Genomic DNA, 19,771 nt, shown 5'->3' with positions numbered 1-19,771 from the left:
CATTTTGAATAGTCAAACAGCAGGAAAAAATATTTTACTTTGAATCCAAAGTGCAACCAGCCCTTGGGACATATTCCTTGTTGGTTCTGGTCTTTTGAAATCTCTTTCTCAATTTTCCATGCAATTTTACGTTTACAAATACAAGGAAGAGAAACAGTACAGTTTTCATCACCCCAGAGTCCTGTGTAAAAAGAAAAAAAAAAATCAGAGTTCAATATTCACCTGAGAACTGGAAAGAACGTTTTTTTAGCTTAGATATTGTTAAGAAGGGTATCCCCTTTATTGCTTGAACAAGTCAAGATCCTACATCAAATACATTTGGACATATCACATTATACTACATATGATGGTCCACGGGGCTCATATTTTTTTATTCACAGATTGATTTTATTAAGTTAAACCAATTCCTCTACGCTGAGTCATGTAACATATGCCTATATCATCATTTAAAAAAAAAAATATCAAAAAATGAATTATATTAAAAAAAAGGAAACATATAGAAATGATGTCTTCCAGATAAAATAGTTTGACTTCCTTTCATTAAAAATTGTTGGCAAGATGCAGGTACTGACATCCAGTGCTGACCTGCTTAGAAGGAAAACAGATTTTTCAGTGGAACACAGTGCACTCAACAATTTGCTGACCTGCTCCCATCTGTTGGCCAGCTGATGGGAGTGGGCAGGATGCTCTTACCCTTTTTTTTTCTGTTCAGTTTTGGCTTTTGGATTACAGGAGTGCAACTGAATTACTTTTTTTCAGCTCTTCTCATAAACACAAAGCTGGATATTTTTTCTTTCCAAGGAACCTGACATGTTTACCTTATCATATGACTCACAGATCAGAAAACAGAGACTGAGAAATGATAAAAATCACTGGAACTGGCAACATTTTAATTTTTTTTTTTATTACAGTAGCAAAAGAAAGATCTATGTGACGATCTAGAGGCTAGCACCATTGGATAACAAAACATGGTACCCAAAATTCTTCAGCAGATTGGCTATGCGATCAAAAATGAGATAGAAACCTGGGTATTTAAAAATGTTTGCTGATATAAAAACAGTTTTTGAAAGTCAGAAAAACTGCAGCTCAGTCCATCTGGCTCTTTTGGTTCTGAGAAAAGTGACTGTGAAAACCAGCAACGCATCAACACTTTTTGCTGTGCCACATAATAGATTCTTAAGTAAAATTAACGATTCAGTATCACTGGAGTATTTATATTTTGACATTAAAATACTAGAACTATTAATATACTTTTAAGCCCTATCACCTTTGTTTCTGAGCAAATTCACGATACTTTGCTGCTCTTTTCTTAACCATAAAAACAGCTATGCAATCTATAACCATGTAACAAGATTGTAATACAAACTGCACTTCTTGAAAGCAATTAAAAACATAACCCCCTTTGGACAACAACAGAATCAATTCACAACTCCTGCAAAACATGAAATATAAAATAAACCTGTTTGTGATGAAATGAAGCCACATCTTTTCCCTGGTTTACGCAGATCTGGTTCTCTCCCTTCATTCCAGTTCTGATATGTTACTAGTGATTCATCTCTCCAGCTGCACAGAAATGTTAAGAGTGTAGTTACACTTTTCCCTGTCCTGACCTAAAAATACAGCCCCCATTAAAAGTGTTTGTAAGTAGATACAGGGTAAAAAGTGCCCACTTATTAACTAAGCGTTAAAACAAGCAAAGAATGGGTTGGTAGTCAAGCCTTTGGCTTTCATCTTTTGTACCCCTTTCAGAAGAAATACTGCAACATGGAAATAAATGAAGGGTAATATATTCTGAAAGGTATTTACATGAAAGCCGAAGTTGTCTCTTGAATATCCCACTCAGTCATCAAACAGTTTTAGCCCATCAAACTGAACAGCAGCTTGTAAACAAGACATGCCAAGTACAAATCAGAGCAGCTGAAGCACACTCTTACCGAAATTCATTGCTGGCATTTTCTGCATGCAATCCAATCCACCAGTGAACATCACTATTCGATAGCTACAAAAAAAATGTTTTGCCATATGTTTAACTGTTGTTGCCCTCTTATCAAAGCATTAACAAACTCCTAAAACCAGACCCTGTTTGTATTCAGGCAAATAGCATCTCCTTTTGGGTTCAGATGGAAAAACAGGTGCTGAATCCTGCCTGTGTGAATTTATGGGACTACTTCTGCCTGACTTCAGCAAGGTTATTCATCTAAGTAAAGCATGACTTAGCCCCCAGTTTCCACTGGACTGCTGATGTAACTTATGTAAACTAGGTTGTCAATTTAAGGAATTTACAGCCTATCTGCCACTTACTGCAGTCTTGGTTCAAAATTACTAAAAATATACAATTATTGAAGTTATAAAGTACAAATATTTCCTCCGAGCATTAAAATACTGATGGCCCTAATGTTTCCAGTATGCTTTCTGAGAGTATTTACATTACTCCTTATAGCTCATACAATGGATTCATAGACATGCTTTTTAGACTGATTGTTATGCTCATGAAAGGTTCTAGACTTCCAGTTGTAGAAGACAAAGTATTATGGATAATTCACAGAAATAATGTAATTCAAACAGCCACTTATTACCACTGTGCTAACTTGATTCTGATTTAAACTATGAACGAGCCTTCACTTTCAAGATTAGTCACTCAAAGAGTCACAGTTTGGGGGTCTTTGGGAAAGTCACCAGGGAAAAAAAGAGTTATGAATGTTACAGGGCACTGTAAACGCTATCTGGCCATTTAGAAGCGTTACTTTTTCTCCAGAAAGCATTTAAGTGCTCCGTGTATCGTGGCAGCCATACAGCCCTTAGAGTTAGTTAGGATTTCATAAGCTAACAGCTTATATGACAGTATCAAATTAAAAAAATAGACATTTTTGACAAAGAACAAACTCTAGGTAATGCTGTCTGGTTTGGTACTGACTGGTCCTTGAGTTTAGCTTTCTAATCATAGCACTCAGCATACATCACTTTTTTTTACAGAAGTAGTGAAAAATGTGATTTTAAATCCTGTGTGAAGAAATCTTTACAAAGTTTTCTAATAGCACATACAAATTCTATCCAGACTCCTTGTTATTATTTTAGTGACTGCCTTCCTTACTCCTGCTTCCACAGAAAATCAGTTACAAGCATTTAAGGACACACCTGGCTATACTGCAAAAGTTTAGCCAAAGGCAGCAGGTTTTAAAATAGCTCAATCTGTCATATTCTGAAATGAAGCTTGAAGTTAACCCAATTTCAAATGCAAATGGAGTAAACTTGGCATTCTCACCATCAAATGCTACGATATCCACTACTTCAGTTATGAAGCTGCTTTTGAAAGATCTCTTGTAAGTAAATATGACTTTAAAGAAGGATCCTGATTAGCTATTTTAAGTGATCCTAAGTTGGAAAAATACATCCATTTTTACAGCTTTGTCATTTTTGAAGTCATAAGCATACAGTTTTAGATAGGACAGTAATTTCATGACAGCACAGTAGTCTCTAGTAGACGTGGATGAAGACAGCTATATCCAGTTATGCTGCTCTTCCACTGTAAGCTATTTCTGCCATGAACTGCTGGTTTAAATCCAGTTCATCATGTCTTGATACAAAATTACTTTAGCAAAAGACAAAAATGACACATAACTCACTAGAAACTTAAAAACACCATCTTACTAGAGAACAACTGTCCTTGTGTTTTTATTTTATGTTAAAAGCAGAGAAGGCTGTACGTAACGCAAGCAAAACTACATAAGCATAAGTCGAGAGCTTTTCTGGCTCAGCACTGGTTGTTGTTCTAATGATTACACTTTGTTATCCCTTTACATTACAACTGTAGGATTTTGTCTTCAGTAAGGCAGAGTTTTTCAATTATTATATGAGGGTTTTTTTGTATTTTCCTTCTTTCATTTTACTGAGAACACTTGAAAGAAAACACACTGTTTCTTGGAAATTCATCTGCTTCCGCAGTTATTTCTCAACTTGTGTTACCTCACTGTAGCTCTACAGAAACTCTGCTTTCCTACAGAGAGGAATTTAGAGGCAGGTGTCTTTTTCCATATAAATATGTCCAGTATTAAAGGGGACTTATTCAGGAGAGACCATATAAATCTGCAGAACTAGGGGAATGTTGCCCAAGATGACATACACAGAAGAAAAACTGACGTATTTTGCATGGTCATAAGGACCCATTGCTAGGGTTTGGAACTCTAGATTAAATTAAGGTGCAGGGAAATCTGTATTCAGGAATCATTTTGGCCAGCACTGCCCAGGAGTAATCTTTCCAATCATGGTGTTGAAGATTCAAACTATGAAGACAGTTTCAAACATCTGGATGCACTGCCCACCTCATGCTAATATACCCACTGAGGTGTCCCACACCATTGCTGCTCCCAGACCAGCTGCCACTCACTGAATGGGAACCAATTGCAATTATGAAGCAGTGTGGGATCAGGAGCAATCCTGCTGGGTGCAGAACTGCCACAAGAAAAACTGAGGAGCCATGAGGGGCAAACTTGAACTCAGCTCAGCTGTGCTAGTATCTGCATCCCCTTGGTCACGGAGGGGTAGAAGCAGAAAAAGATAAGTGGGACACACATGTGAGACATGTCTTTCGCTTATACGAATTCATGTCTACCTAATTAGTTTCATAACTTTGGGACAGACAACTGTTTTTTGCTCCTTTTACAACTCTTGAGGGAGACCTGCTCATTAGCACAATGATTCTGCAGATTCTGAAATGTCACTGACTTCTTTAGCTAAGCAGGGCCCCAAGGAGGGATATGGAAAATAAAGACAGCCAGAGAATTATTTCTAAAGTAAAATGTCTTTTGGATTCTACGTGGAGTAATAGGCAATCAGACTTTCCAAAATATGCAATAGAAAATAACCAGTAAAAAAAAAGTGAGAGGGTTTATTTTTTAAAATTACAGTCTTGTTACCTTCTTAATTTTATTTTCAATAAATGCTTGTTCACCAGAAGAATTTATTGTTGCCATTCCACTACGAAGCCAGCCACAGATAAACTCATAGGTGTCCCAGTCCGTAGGATTTACGTGGAAAAGATACTCTGCTCCTTGGTAATATGACCATGGCAGTTCTAGAAAATGAGCAGAAGAGCGAGAGCTGTGCAGGCGTAAAACCTCACTATAATTCACGTTCTTTGCGACTCACGTGGCCTGCTTCCAGCCACCTGTCACAGGACAATATTCCACAACTAGGAGTAGAACCATATTTGACAGATCGAATTATGACAACAAATGGATAATTAGCAACTTTTGGCTTTATATTATATCCTGTGTTAATGTAGCAATATTAACAGGGTTACCTGGACTTTGCAAAAAGGCAATTTCAATATTATTGAGAGGATATCAAATTCATGTGTTTAATACTGGCAACATTCCTTTATCTAACCTAAGCAGTATCTTATGTTTCAGCATTCTTAACCAAAAGAGCAGCACGTTTTCTTCTGTAGCAACAAGAAGTTCCTACAAGGTTACACAATGTAAATTTTTAACTTAAAACAGTTTAGTTATTTATTTTTACCAACAGCTTAAATTACATTTTTAAATGATAATATTTCAAGATGTGACAAAAAAATTAAAAAAGGTTTTCATACCAGCTATGTACCAATCTGGATTCTTTGGTTTAACACCTGCAAAAACACATAAATAAATTAAAACATATCAGATTAATAATGAGAAGAGATACTGCACTGAAATTACTTTCCCCACATGGTGAGAATTTAATCAAAATGATGAAGAATGTTGCTATTCGCGTCCAGGGACAAAAAAAAAATAAAGAAATAAAATAATTGCCACACCTAGCAACCTTAACATTTTTAACAACTTTTATACATCACGACTTTGGTTAACTCCTGCTAACTAACTGCTAATCATTGCTACCCATTTTTAACCTGCCTGCACAGATAAGTCCTTGTAACTGGCCAACAAACCCTAATGGCTGCATGTAGCTTTGCCACGATTTCATGCAGAAGACCAATGAAGAGAACTCCAGACTTGGACAAAAAGCAGTCTTTTAGATATTTTTTCTTGTCTCTTCTGAATTACAAGTCAAGGGTGTAATAGGCAATGTGTGCTCATTAAAATTTCACCTTTTGGTATTTTGCATATCCATTCACGTTTTTCATTGCAGTGGGCAGGAAAGACTGTTTTATTTACTCTGAACACACCACAGTTTCTTGAATCGTCTTCAACATATTTGCTCTCCAAAAATGAAGATACAACCTGTAAACAGCACAGCCATTATTTTTCAGGGAAAATTCAAGATAAAGCATTTCAAAATTATTATAGTGGAAAAAAAGGAAGGATATGGAGATGTGCGTGTTGTAAGAACATGAGAAGTAACTTCCAGACTAAGGAACTAGGGGATTACCTAAATTACGGTGGTAAAATATTAAAAATGGGATCCATACTCATTTTCTTGCAACGTCCTGTTCAATTTCCCATCTTAAATCAGACTCCACCTTTGTAAAAGAAATTGAATAGCTATAAAACGTAACAGTTTTTTGACATGGCACTGGAACAGGATCCCCAGGGAAGTGGTCATGGCCCCAAGCTTGCCAAGAAGCATTTGGACAACGTTCTCAGACATATGGTTTGATTTTGGGTGGTGCTGTGTGGAACCAGGAGTTGGACTCAATGATCCTTGTGGGTCCCTTACAACTCGGGACATTCTAGGATTCTATGATTAGCAGTGGTTGTCCAAGCCTAACAGCCTTTGCTGTTCAGCACCTTACATGACTGAACTTTGCACTCATATTCTGCAATTACTTAAGTAGTGACGGCAGAGCTGGCACTTTTCCTTAAGGCTGAAAATTAATTACAGTTTAAAAACTGACCCTTCTGTGTACTCCAAAATCCACATGCTTGTTCAGAAATCTTTTACAATGCAGTGTGACATATCCTGGGCTAACCACAACATGCTTTGCAGAAAAGCACACATTCACAAAACTTTATAATTCTACTAAATTCCTTTTGCAGTTGTACAACCCTTTTGCACAGGCTGTTTTAACAGTAGTATAATGTTAACCCTACTGTAACAATTATTTTAAATGTAGTATGTGGTTGTGAAAAAAACAGAACGTTCCTGGCCAACATTTGTCAGTTCACACAGCTTATTTTGGGGAACTGATGCACAGATATTACTCGAGAGGTTTCTGAAATATATAGTATACATGTATTTACAGGTGTTCTGTCAGACCACTGCCACGTCCCTCCAGAAAGTGGGTTTCTTTTATTAAATCCAATCCAGAATTGTCTTTCTTCTGTCCTGTGATGGGAACAGAAACGTACTTCTCACACACTTGTTCCTTAGCTATTTCATAGATTACTTTTTAATTAGTGCAAATACTCCTATTCATTTCTTTAACTCATGTATCATACTGTAATACATGTATTAATATTTTAGTATCTGGTTTTGTTTCTAAAATGTCAGATTGTATTTTAAAGAAGAAAATGTTTAAAGTAGGATCAAATTGCAGAACCTTCAGTTCTACAGGGAACGTTAACTCACACGACACTTTGACATTAATAGTCATTTGACACCTACTATGAAGATCATCTCCAAAAACAATCACATTACAGTGTTGGTATTACACTTCTTTTCACCCATTTCTAAATTCATGAGTCAAGAGCAGAGACTTCCTTAGATACTATTAAAGAGCATGGAAGGCCTTAAATCATACATTGTTTTTACAGATTAGTACATTTAAGATAAACCTTGTTGATGTTAATAAAGTGTACTTACCTATCAAAAATTGTATATAACAAATTGTTTAGAAACGTCTCTTCATAGATATGGGAAAAACTAGCAAGATGTGCTCCAAAATCTTGGCATAATGTTTCTGCTTCATCCCATGTTCTTTTCATCAGAACTTTTTCACTGTGAAATACCTGCAGTAAAATAAACACTGTCATAAATGTAGTTGATTTTGGAGAGCAAGTTGTTTCAGAAGCCCATAAAAATCAAATATTATTTGCAGTTTTTCCTACAATAAAGTCTTATACATTTCTAGCGTAGTTCCAATTGAAGTCTTCAGACTTTTATTCATTTTAAAATGCAGTGAAGGAAGGTAACAGTTAAGTAGAAGAAATGTTTTATCAAAATATTTTTGGAACAGTTTATTCCTAAACTGACGCAGAATCTGAGAAACTGAATTCAAGTTTGCCACTTACCTTGTAGCAGTTGAATAGGTTGGCTTCTGACTCCCATCCAAAGTAGCAGGAACTCAAATGTCTTTGAAAAGTAAGTTCAGGTTCTTCATAAGAATTGATTTTTTGCTTGCACAGTGACATTGCTTTGAAGTTCCTACAGCTTTTTACCTCCCAATAACCAACAGGGTTCTCTCCGCGCATTGCCACACATCCTCCAGAATGACCTAACGCACAGAAGTAAGCATCAAGTGTTGGAATAAAGCACTGGAATTTTGTGAATTTTTGGTGAAACGTCTGTTTTATTGGCATCCGGTTCTATATAAAACCTTGATGGGATTACAAAGCTAGCAAGTTCTCTGGTCAGTGACCAGGTTGTAAGCCTGTCTTGGCTGACTTGAGCTTGTAAAATGAACAAAGGATTCCTTTCACAAAATGCAGGAGATAAAATGTGACTTAAAATAGTACTTTAACAAACTGCAGTAGCAAAGCAATAAATGTAGAGTCAAAAACTTGGAAGAAACTAGTGAAATGGCATGTACTTATTTTCATGTCTCTCTTCTCAGGTATCTTTAAGAGGTTTATGCTTCAAAAGATAAAGAACTTAAATTCTAGTCATCTAAAGAGTCAAAAGCCTGGCAACAACATCAGTGGTCATATTTGAATGTTCAAATGTTCTGTACATTAACCTGCTGTTTAATTTTCTCATTTCTATTTTCTTGTAAAGTTTTCCTTTGTATTACTATAAAGCAAACAAAAATCAAACAAGCAAACTAAGTATCAGCAAACTGAAGAAGAAGAAAAAAAACCTCCACACAGTGTCCTTATTGTCAGAAGTGTATGGAAGACAATACCCTCTTCTTCATATAAAATGCAACATGGCAAACCATGTGTAGTGAGAGTATTTTGCTCCCCACAAGTCATTTGTTTTGTTGTGTTTTTTTGTTTTTAAATCAGTGCGTTACTCACGTGGCTGATGCTTGTTCCAGTTTGTGTAGCTCACAGAGTGATTCTTCCCATCTGTTGTTAGCCAAAAGTATTCTCCTGTGTTGTTAAGGTCTTGCAGGCCTATCCAAAAATAAGTTCTCTCAGATTTTACCATGCTATGAATCATGCTGGTGATAAAAGCTTGTTCAAACCTTAATAAAATGATCAGGACAAAAAGCTTGTTAGAATATAGGTCAATTGGTGTTGTGGTAAGTAGGCATCATGAAACAATTTAATCACCCAATAATAGAAAAATATCTAAAAGGTATTTAATTTTCTTTATAGAATTCTGTGGTAAATTTCACACAAAACTGTGTAGTATAAAGCAAGCATAATTTTTCCTCCTTCTTCTTCCTTTTTATTTTTTCCTCTCCAGCATTTGTGCACATTCAAGGAACCATAGATTGAAATCTCTCAATGCTTCTGGTACAAAATGTTAAAACAAAATATATTCATGATGAACAGATAAAAGTAAGGAAGTCTTTAAAGTAGAAAAGATAGTAGGGTCACAAAAAGATACAGAATAAAGAAAAGCAAAAGCTTTGCACAGAAGTATCTTATTAGAACTGGACACACAAAATGGCACTAAAAATCAGAGCTGAGCTGTTTTGACTGCAGCAGCAATTAGTTTTTCCTTCTGAAATTTATTCATTTAGAAACTTAGATGAGACATTTAGATCTTTTTCAAGTAATAATGGTTGCATACAGCAGCCCCTTGACACTTCAATGTAATTTATTCAGATATAATTGGTATAGCATTATACAAAAATGTTTTAGTTTATAAGCACATTTAATCAGCTTATGAAAATATACGTCAAAGTTCTCAGCTTGATAAAGACTTATAAAACTTCTCTATTTTTTTCCTCCAGATTGTGAAAAGAACTGCTAAATACCGTAAGAATGATGTTAATGTAAAAAACTGAATGTATCTATAACACTGAGTGACTGAGAACTTCTTCATTTATTTTTCATTTCCTTTGCATGTTCTCTTTTTATATCAACTCTTTGTATCCAATATAATTTTAATGAATATTTTAGGATCAACCCACTGAGAAGTTTTTGTATTTGTCACATCAGAGCAACAAAGCTAAGCAGTAATTAAAACTTAAGCTAAACTAACACCTAGCTTCCCTTGTTGCTCCAACACTGGAACTGGAAACTACCGTAATAAACAGTGATGGCTACACCCAGCAGAAATAAAATAAAAACAAGTAAACAGAAAAACACAGAACACATGCTTCCAGTGATGTGCAGCATGCCCTTAGCTCCCTTTGAAATTTGAGTTGCAAACACTCAGCTGCCCAGAATTTGGCCTTTATTCTCTTAGTAAGGATTATTGCTGCATTGCAGTATACCATTGTATTCACTATGCACAATACTGAAATCACCTAGCAGGCCAAATTTCCATTAATTTAAAATCTGACGATGGGTAGCCCATGTTTTCCTGAAGTTTCTAGCTATCACACATATGATTATGAGTGGTTACAGTGCTTTCCCTGTCCTAAAGGGATGGAAGATTTCCTCTTTAAGTTTTTTTGTTTGTTTGTTTTTGTTGTTATTGTTGTGGTTTAAAAAAACGTGTAGATTAAAGTACGCATAAAATATATCTATTTGATATATCAGTATGTTATAAACTAATTGGAATCCAACATATGGGGTAAGTCATAAGCAGATCAGAGAAAACCCAAGCATCCGGACATCTGAAAAGAAGGAAGCTTTGCTGAGGCTGGAATATAGGTAGATAGAAAAAAAGGGAAGACAGAGGTCAGATGCTCTTCAAACATTTACGCTCTCCCCTGGGTTTGCTGAGGATTCACATAAAATGCAAAACTAAATAGAAACATCTATAAAACAGTAATTGATTTGGATTAAAATTTTAAGGATTTTGAATATAAAAGTTAAATACACTGACATTTTTCAGTATAGCTTCCAAGTACACTGATAAAATTTCTTAAAGATGTTACATACCTCTGTATAAAGTGCTTTGTTTAGATTCCTGCATGCTCATGTGTGCACATTGCTACAAATCTAAAGTACACTAACAACTGCTTTTTATTAAAATTATTTTCAATTAAAAAATAAAGCAGAACAAACTTTTTATTCTAGCCGATGTTAGTAATTATGCTCAACTCTCACACAAACATTATTTCATAATAGTAATATCTTTTGCCATGCAACGCTTTCTGAAGTTAGAATAGCTTTTATTAAAAGCATCTTTACACTGTCTGATAGGATTAACTACCTGTTTGTTACTGATACAAGTGCAGATGGGCAGAAATAACCACTGGAAGCATGTTCAAAACTTCGAGGGGTACTGTCGATTTTGTAACAATATCCACCATGTCTTTCCCATCCCTTTAAAGAAATGAACATTGTTTTATAGATTATTATATAGCTGTTAAAAACTTGATCCCCTTTTGTTGTTTATCTCTGTTCATCACTCATGACCCTACAGCCCTCTTCCATTCCACTGTGGCTCCAGAGAAGTTACCCTCAAGGTCACTGAAAAGGTGGGTGAATTTAACAAAAGAAAGTTGAAATCCTTAAACTGTGCAAAAACTGGCTAAATACACACAGGCGGTAACATCTTTCATGGGTAGGACACAGATATGGGCAACTTAAAGGCACTCCCTACACACACTACTTCTGTTTGCATTTTATACTTTGAACATTGATTTACTGACTTAGTCTGGGGACGTACGCCAAGCTTTTTGGCACAAAGCATGTAGTAGCACTCTGGTTTATAGCTGTGGTAGCTCATTCCTGATATTGAATATCTGAAGTGCAAGGTAAACATTGCCCTGTTAGATTCAGTTAAGTTGCTTAAAAAAAAACCAAAAAAGCATTACATATGCCCTTTGTTTTCAAGTGTAAATTGAAATATGTATGTAAACTCTGGGATTTGGGGGGTGGAAGAGGTTTAAAGTATTGACTAAAAAGCCCCTCTACACCATTCCTGGCAACTACAGAAAAAAACTTTATAAAAAAAAAAGCTATAGCGACACAAGGCCTCCTCCTTCACACAGCATGCTCATGTGCATTTCTTCCTTGTTCAACTCTTGGCATGTTTAGCTACTCAACAAATTTCCCCTTCTCATTACCACTTCTCTGTCCTTTTTGGCAGGGTAGAGAGGTCAGAAATCGAATTAACTGTGGGAGAGGCTGTCATCCAAACAGTCAGAGCAACAAATCACCCGGCCTGGCCCTCAGCCACCCAAGCGCTCTGTGGGAGGGCAGGTGAGAAACAGCAAAGCTCTGGTTCCCTTTGGCTGGAGTCCTCCAGTGATCAAGTGAATTGCATGAAATTAAGTAAACACAATCATCCTAACCTCTTGGAAATTTTAATTGGGAACAAATGGCACCTCATAACCTTCCTCTGAAAGCTTTCTTGGTGCCTTAAGTCTGGAGGAAGGAAATTTGACACTAATCTTTATTAAAAATAATAACAACTGTGGAGTAACTAGATGATGATAAGTTTGCATTGAGGGCAAGCACAGGTTGAGAAATTCCAAACTTTAAAGGCTGAGTAATCAGTCAACAAAATGGCATTCAGTGCAGATAAATATGATGTGATGTATTATGGGGACCTCTCCTGTCCCCACCAAATCATTTCACGTGTGGCGTAAGAGACAGCTGCCTTGCTCCTACCAGACAGGAATGAGATTTGGGGGTTACCTTCCATGGAAACACCAGCTTAGTCAGAAAGTCAAATCAAACATTAAGAATTAGAAGGAGAGAGAGAACAGAGAAAGTAATTATGTCCTTTAAAATTCAGTTTTTCTCATTTTTTGGAGTTGCAGCCCCCAATCTCAAAAAAAGGATGTTAGAAAAAAAGTGCAACAAGGATGACCAAACATACGTAATTGCTTCCACATAAATAATAACCGAGCAGGCTGGGTCTCTTCAGTCTGGAGAAGTGATGCCTTAAGGAAGGTACAATACACATCTACAAAATCAGTAGTGCCATGGAGGCACGTGTGACTACTCCAACAGGAGACTCTGGGGACAACAAATGAAGCTGAGCAAGCAGGAGGTGGGTTCAACATGGAAGATAGCGTTTTTCCACACAAAGGGCAGCAGATTTATAGATATCAGTAAGTAATGTTTTGAACTCAAAGAATTAGCATGAGTTCAAGGGAAAATTGGACAAGCACTTGGAGGGGAAATCCAGTGTGGGCTGTTAGATACACAAATCATAAAAGGCTCTGGAAATCCCCTGAATGGCTGGAAGTCAAGGGAAATTGGGGGATGTGTTACCCACATTTGCCCTTTTCTGCTCTTCCCCAGACATTGCTTGTGGCCACTGATGGGAAGCAGAACACGACCTGAATGGACCCTTATTCTGAGCAGCTGTCCTTCTCCTTATGAGGTTTTATAGCTTTAATAGCTATTCTCTTCTCAAAAGTGCAGTTCTCTCCTGCTACAACATCCATAAAGACAAATGCTTGATTTAGTACTATACTGTTATCTTTTAATGCACTAATTAAAGCGTAGAAGACTGAAGAAAGTTACTAGTACCAATACTGTCAGTTCTGTACACAGAAACTCCCAACTCAATTATCAAACAGCTGACAACTCCACCGCCTGTTTCAAAAGCTGATTTAAAGAAAATGTCTAACGCTGTTATTTCAGTTTTGGGAAAAACTGCCTAGAGAATGTGACCTTTGCAATACAACATTTAGTGTCACTAATAGCCTGCCAACTAGGAAAAAGAATAGTTGACCTGCTAAGGGAAAAAAGTGCTTAACACTTTTTGTGTCTTCAAAAGACAGAAGTGTAGGTTTCTGCTGTAACTTGATATTGCAAAAACTTCACTCAGCAGAACCACAGAAAATTTTAAGGACTAGTTCATCCAATTCACAAGTCATAACATCAACATGAGATAAAAGCTCAGTAATAACAGATAAGACTATAAAGCTTTGCAAAATAAATAATTATGACCAAGGCCAAAGCTCCCTGAGTCTATCAACCATCAAACATGGATGACAGTAACAGGTTAACAACGCAAAAGATCAAATGTGAGAAACACCAACAGATACTCTATACATTTAGGGTAGATTAGCAACAGAAAAAAGAAAAAAAAGTGTAATTGTATGAAATAAAGAGCTAGCCCTAGAAAACTAGGCCAACAAGTAACAAAAATATATATATTGAATATTAAAAGAGTATTGTTAAGACAAAATGTCTGAAATAAAATTCAACTTTCAATAAGCTTAGAACTGACTTCACTTGATTAAATGAATATGACTCTTTTGCATCAGAAAGAAAAGAATCTATAGAAATCAAGAGACTATAAGAGCGTTCACTATATATTTCTAGAGGGTACGAAACATTAACAAGCAGAAATTTATCCTGAACAGGAAGCTTGCCAGAGCATACCATACTACTTAAGATCAATGACTTAAATCTCACTCCTGCAAGGTACCCAAAGTTCAAGTGCTGTCAGCTCCTAACTACAACTGGAAGTCCTGATGCTCAGCACATTTTTTCACATGGTCAGGACTTTAACAAACTTAACACTTTTAACACACGGCATTCTTGAGTGATAAAATACATTGGTCCAAATGAATCAATCATCCTAAACTTTTGGAAATTTTAACCTGGAACAAAGCAGTAATAATATGACCAGAACGCTGGACCTGACCACTGTACATTTGGGGAAAAGCAGCATCCGGCTCTGAACAGTTTAGCTTCCACCTTCTTACAATTTAACTGAACTGAGAAAAGAGGCCAAAAATGAAAAAAAGGAAGATAATGACCTAAAGGGTAAAGAAGTCAGAGGGGATATATTTTTATTGATAGAAAAAGAAGAAGAGGTTCACAGAACTTCTCCAGAGTTTTGAATAACAACATTTTAAGAACATAAATTCCACAAGTTTGTTGTTTACACTGTTGTATACATAGGGAAAGGAACCAATGGCAAATAAAATCATACTTTAACGAGTTACATATTACTAGCAAAATGTCAAGCCTAAAAGCCTGAAAACCTATTGTAATGTCCTATTAGGTAGCTAGTTGTGCTCCTTCCCATTTTTGCTTGAAAGTGAAAGGAATGCTAATGTATGAGTGGAAGAGTTCATTCTCCATGTCAATGAAACCGATTGTTTTTCACCCTGACATTCCTTTTAAATGTATGAAAACCATGTGTGGGATGAAGCATCATATAACAGCCATTATTTGCACAGATGGCGTACAAAAGGGTTTTCACTTTTGATCTAGAAAGAAATAGGAACTTGGGTCACAACTGCTGACAATGCAACGAACCATGAGAGGCATTTGGGGAAAGCTTTTAATCTTACCTTACATTTTAGTTTACATATTTTTAAGGCAAACAATGAGATTTTTCCTAGCAAAACATGCATGTCTTCAGTATGAAAAACTAAAATTATCTATCTACTTACTTATATCCATATACTCTACACCTCTATTTATAATTCTGTTTTATCAGTAAGGTTCTGAAACAAACAAAAAAACACGAATTCCCTTACCTCTGGACAACTTGATTCCATCTCAGAAGAAACATTATTAAATTCCCCTGCTTTTTTGCAAACATAGAAAGATCTGTCTTCACATTTTTTAACTTTCCAATGTCCCTCCTGAGGGGGAGGAAAAAAAAAGTATGTTCTCTACATACTCATTCTCATACGTATGTAATACACAGATGACGTTAGATTATACAAGTTCTCTTCCTATTTTAACTTTTTAATAAAAACAAGCAACAGATAATTTTTTCTCACTCTATTCCTTTATTTACCTTTAGATGGATCACTTACTTCTACCAACACTGATCTGAAAAGTCCTGTTGACAATCACACAAAGGAGATTGTCTCTTTGAATCACTCCTTGGGATGTAATGCATTTTAATTAACTAAAACTATGGGCATGCCAGAACGCTTTTCAGAATCATATACTGATCCTTCTTCCAATCTACTGTAGTTCTTTGTAAGATTAACATTTATATTTGAACAGCCCTTACTCAAAATACTACAGCATTTGTATAATACAACTTTTAGACATCTATGAATACTGGACATGTACCAATACTGATTCCTCCTTTTCCACTACTGTGTTTTATGCTTTGTTTGCTTACACTTGCAAAATTAGTAGAATATAGTTTTGTGCATCTAAAACCAGGCTTTTACCATTTTCTGCTTCAAATGAGAGCTGACTTCACCAGGTCGTTGTAATTGTTTTGGCTTTCTTATCTATGAATTAAAGATTGCAACTTGGACCTACTACTGGAGAAACAACAGAAAACACTTTTTGATACAGCTTTCATGCTTTCCCAAAATTTACTTTACCGAAAAACTGAACTATAGTGCCACTTAAATCAGGTCTGAGCATATTTAAGTATTGTAAATTGTAAAAGTAAAGCACATTTATGATCAAATTAAGAAAAAAGCTGTCTGTCATAAGCCATGGTTTGACAGGGCCTAGTCTAAGCTTATTTGAACGTTACTCCTGATCTTACAAGACCTGACTGATTTGGGATCGATCTTACCACTCTCAACATCAATAGTTTTATGTAGATCTATGATACTCCCTTTTTTTGAAAGATGCTTCATGAAAGTTATAAATGCTGACAGCAACATAGAATTAGCACAGTTGAACATTTTTCAAAATATCAACTTGAAGCTTTAAAGACTGGAACTAATGAGTCATGACTTATAATATACACCACCTGGATTTTAAATTACTTTGTCTTTATCAAAATACCTATGAATATTTGCTTGCTTCCATTTGGCAAGCTTTACATATGTAACTTTTTTTTTAAAATTGAACATAACCTCAAAAACAATGATTAACTTTTCTGTGTAGCAGCACAACAAAATGTATTGGTTTCTAAAGGCTACATTATTTTTATTTCAGCTTGAATATATTAGGAATAAAAAGACAACGTCATACTGCAGGTCAGGGTTTACAAGAGTATACATAGTGAGAAAATAAATTATTGTGAGGTGAAATAAGAGTGTCTGTCTTGTTCTTTCAAAAGGAAAAGAACACTTACAGGTCCTTGTGCTGAAACACAGAGTTGTCCTGTTCTTTGAAAGGTATTAGGTTCTAGGCTGTGCCAGTTGGACAGCTTCACTGGGGTGCTATCTGACCACTTGAAAACAACTGGGGTATTATTACTGTATAACCCAATCCATGTTTCAGTTACGTTTTCTGTAAAAGAATAAAAGATTTCATATTTTAATGATGAAGAAATGATGCCTATTGTTCCTGTAATATCAACACCACTATTAAAATTATTCATGGGATTTCAGTAAGAATTATCTTATTGCATGAAAAAAGAAATAGTTGTATGAACTTTAGGAAACCTTACTGATGAGATAATATCCTACTTCCCTTGAAGACTAAATAGTTTCAAAAGTAGATCAACATATGCAATAATATGCCTTGAAACCCAGAAAAATACAAATCAAGAGCATACGCTCTTGAAGCTTGCATGGGGCAGAAAGCCTGACACGGAAGGGAAAGATTTATTTTTATAATCTTTCATGGCTCATTCAGCTTTAGGTTTTCTCTGAGCAATGGCTTTATGTCCCAGTGAGAGCACAGTTGTAGCCACAGTGGTTAATAAATCCATGAAAGATGAGTCTTGAGGTTTGACGTAATGCCTTACTTGACTAGCTACTATAGTCAGTGAAAGCAGACGAGCTTTCAGGCGCATAAGCCCTTCTCCTGAAAAGAAGGATAAAGGAGGGCTGAAACACCAGCAGCAGATTTTGAGGCTGACTGCAATAATTAATTTTATCTACTACAGCATCTCTGGAAAAAATGGTGTTTGGTATCTATGGAGGGTGCTAACAGAGGTGAGAAAGATGACCCGTGGTTAATCTCCCAAAAAAGATAAACAGGACAGCAGAGAGGATGGGTGGTGTGAGGGAGGAGAATGGGTGATCATGTCCAGTAATTCCAGTATAAGGGACCACTCCGCAACCACAGCTGATGGGACAGAGCTGATAAAACATGTCACTATGCCCCCAGCTCAAGGAAGCTACAATTCATGGCAAAACTACGCAGTTCTGCCAGGATAGGGATGCCAGCTGGAGGCACAAAATATTTACACTTATTTGCTACAGTTATGACAATAAAATTCTTCACACGGTTGTGCCTAAGAGCTTTTGTTCATTAAGTTCCTTCTATAATTATGCTACCTTTTAAGGCAACATGGACAAATAGAGCTGCTTTGATGGTGCCCATCAAAGGGGACTCCACCAACACACTTGCAGCAGCAGAAACTCTGCAGCATGAACACGGCCAACTTGCAAAGCAAAAGACACTCTGAACTGTTGTTGCTTCTAAGCACAATTCTTGCATGAGGACAATAATTGAGTATTTTGCAACAGTTTGCATGGAACCAGTCAAGAACAGGAAAGGACAAAAGCCAGACTGTTGAGGGTTCATGAGAAGTACGGTAATGCCCAAGAAAACTGACGCCGTTTTACGGGGATCTCTGACTTTTGGTATGACCACTGACTGCCATTTGCCCAGCATGCTCCAGGGCAAGTGCTGCACTCCCATAAAGCACAAGCTGCAGTCTTAGAAAAGCCCGGGTGTGAGGTAATCCTGAAACACCAAGGGAAGCATAGAGTTTCTCATTGTGTTCCAACATGTTGATTCGTTTCTTTATTATGTTTATTGAAGGTGATGTCTTACATTTTAAAGACTCCTAGAAGGCACGTGCATCACACTTTTTTTTTTAGAAATATCATCTGGATGTGCCACGTAATATTGGGCTTACAAGGCTAACAACATTAAATGGCTTCACAGAAGAAACACTTCAAGAAACATAGCACAGCTTAAACTAACTCTCAAAACTCACCACGTTCAAGCAAGTTACGGAGCAGCTCCGCATCTGCCATGGAGGATATACTAATGAGTCTGCTGTTGTCACTTTGGCACGAGATCAAAGCATCGTTCCAGCTCTTCTCCTCTTTATGAAGTCTATAGCAGTTGCGATTGTGGGGGTACCAGCCAGCATCACAACGAGTGGCATAATACTTCCATGTATCTTTTAATTAACCATGCAAGGTTAAAGTATATTAGACAGAAATACAAAGGTTGTGCTGCATTAGACTATTTTCCTATCTTCAAATGCTGAAAACAGGGTCATCTCGAGGACAAAACACATGCTCTACGGATCACTACCCACAGAGCAAACTGATTTTTTTCCCACCTTATTTTATGACTCAACCATGCAGGCCACTGGACTAGTACAAACACACTTACAGAACTGTTATTCAATTTAGAACTTCCTTTATCTGCCTTATTACCTTTGGGCCTGATCCAAAACCAGCTGAAGCTTTTTCACATGTATTACCTACAAAGAGTTTGGTAAATCCCTTTTCAGTATCTGAAACAAGTAGGGAAACTTTCTTTTAATTTATCAGGAAAAAGTTGAACCTATCTAACTTTTCTTATCAAAACAGAAATTAATGTCCTAATAAACACAAAATTGTGTTTGTTTCCCACAGAATGGGCATCTGAGACATTCTACATACTATATAACTTACTGTCATTATATAAACACCTTTAAAAACATATGTACAATGCTTTTTTGGTATATGAAAAGCACAGCACGTCATAAAAATAACTGCAAATTTAGAGCTGCATTTATGCAACTTTATCTTCTG

The 19,771-nt window shown here is 36.3% G+C and overlaps 1 protein-coding gene across 1 annotated transcript in view; it reads right to left on the bottom strand.

Annotated features, from left to right (window-relative positions):
• PLA2R1 (phospholipase A2 receptor 1) overlaps nucleotides 1–19,771 on the bottom strand; it is a 42,210-nt gene that overhangs the window by 12,124 nt on the left and 10,315 nt on the right. The window contains exons 7-20 of the mRNA XM_080601163.1: nucleotides 18,961–19,149; nucleotides 17,140–17,297; nucleotides 15,620–15,727; nucleotides 11,374–11,486; nucleotides 9,114–9,283; nucleotides 8,169–8,371; nucleotides 7,741–7,886; nucleotides 7,179–7,263; nucleotides 6,086–6,218; nucleotides 5,591–5,626; nucleotides 4,914–5,071; nucleotides 1,935–1,999; nucleotides 1,460–1,563; nucleotides 39–181 (exon numbers count right to left, since the gene is read on the bottom strand). Of these exons, the coding sequence (XP_080457289.1) occupies nucleotides 39–181; nucleotides 1,460–1,563; nucleotides 1,935–1,999; nucleotides 4,914–5,071; nucleotides 5,591–5,626; nucleotides 6,086–6,218; nucleotides 7,179–7,263; nucleotides 7,741–7,886; nucleotides 8,169–8,371; nucleotides 9,114–9,283; nucleotides 11,374–11,486; nucleotides 15,620–15,727; nucleotides 17,140–17,297; nucleotides 18,961–19,149 (1,811 nt within the window). The remainder of the gene's footprint in view (nucleotides 1–38; nucleotides 182–1,459; nucleotides 1,564–1,934; nucleotides 2,000–4,913; nucleotides 5,072–5,590; nucleotides 5,627–6,085; nucleotides 6,219–7,178; nucleotides 7,264–7,740; nucleotides 7,887–8,168; nucleotides 8,372–9,113; nucleotides 9,284–11,373; nucleotides 11,487–15,619; nucleotides 15,728–17,139; nucleotides 17,298–18,960; nucleotides 19,150–19,771) is intronic.

Source organism: Anser brachyrhynchus (assembly GCF_964034855.1).
Source record: "Anser brachyrhynchus genome assembly, chromosome: 7".
NCBI lineage: Eukaryota > Metazoa > Chordata > Aves > Anseriformes > Anatidae > Anser > Anser brachyrhynchus.
This window is presented reverse-complemented; position numbering and strand designations above follow the sequence as displayed.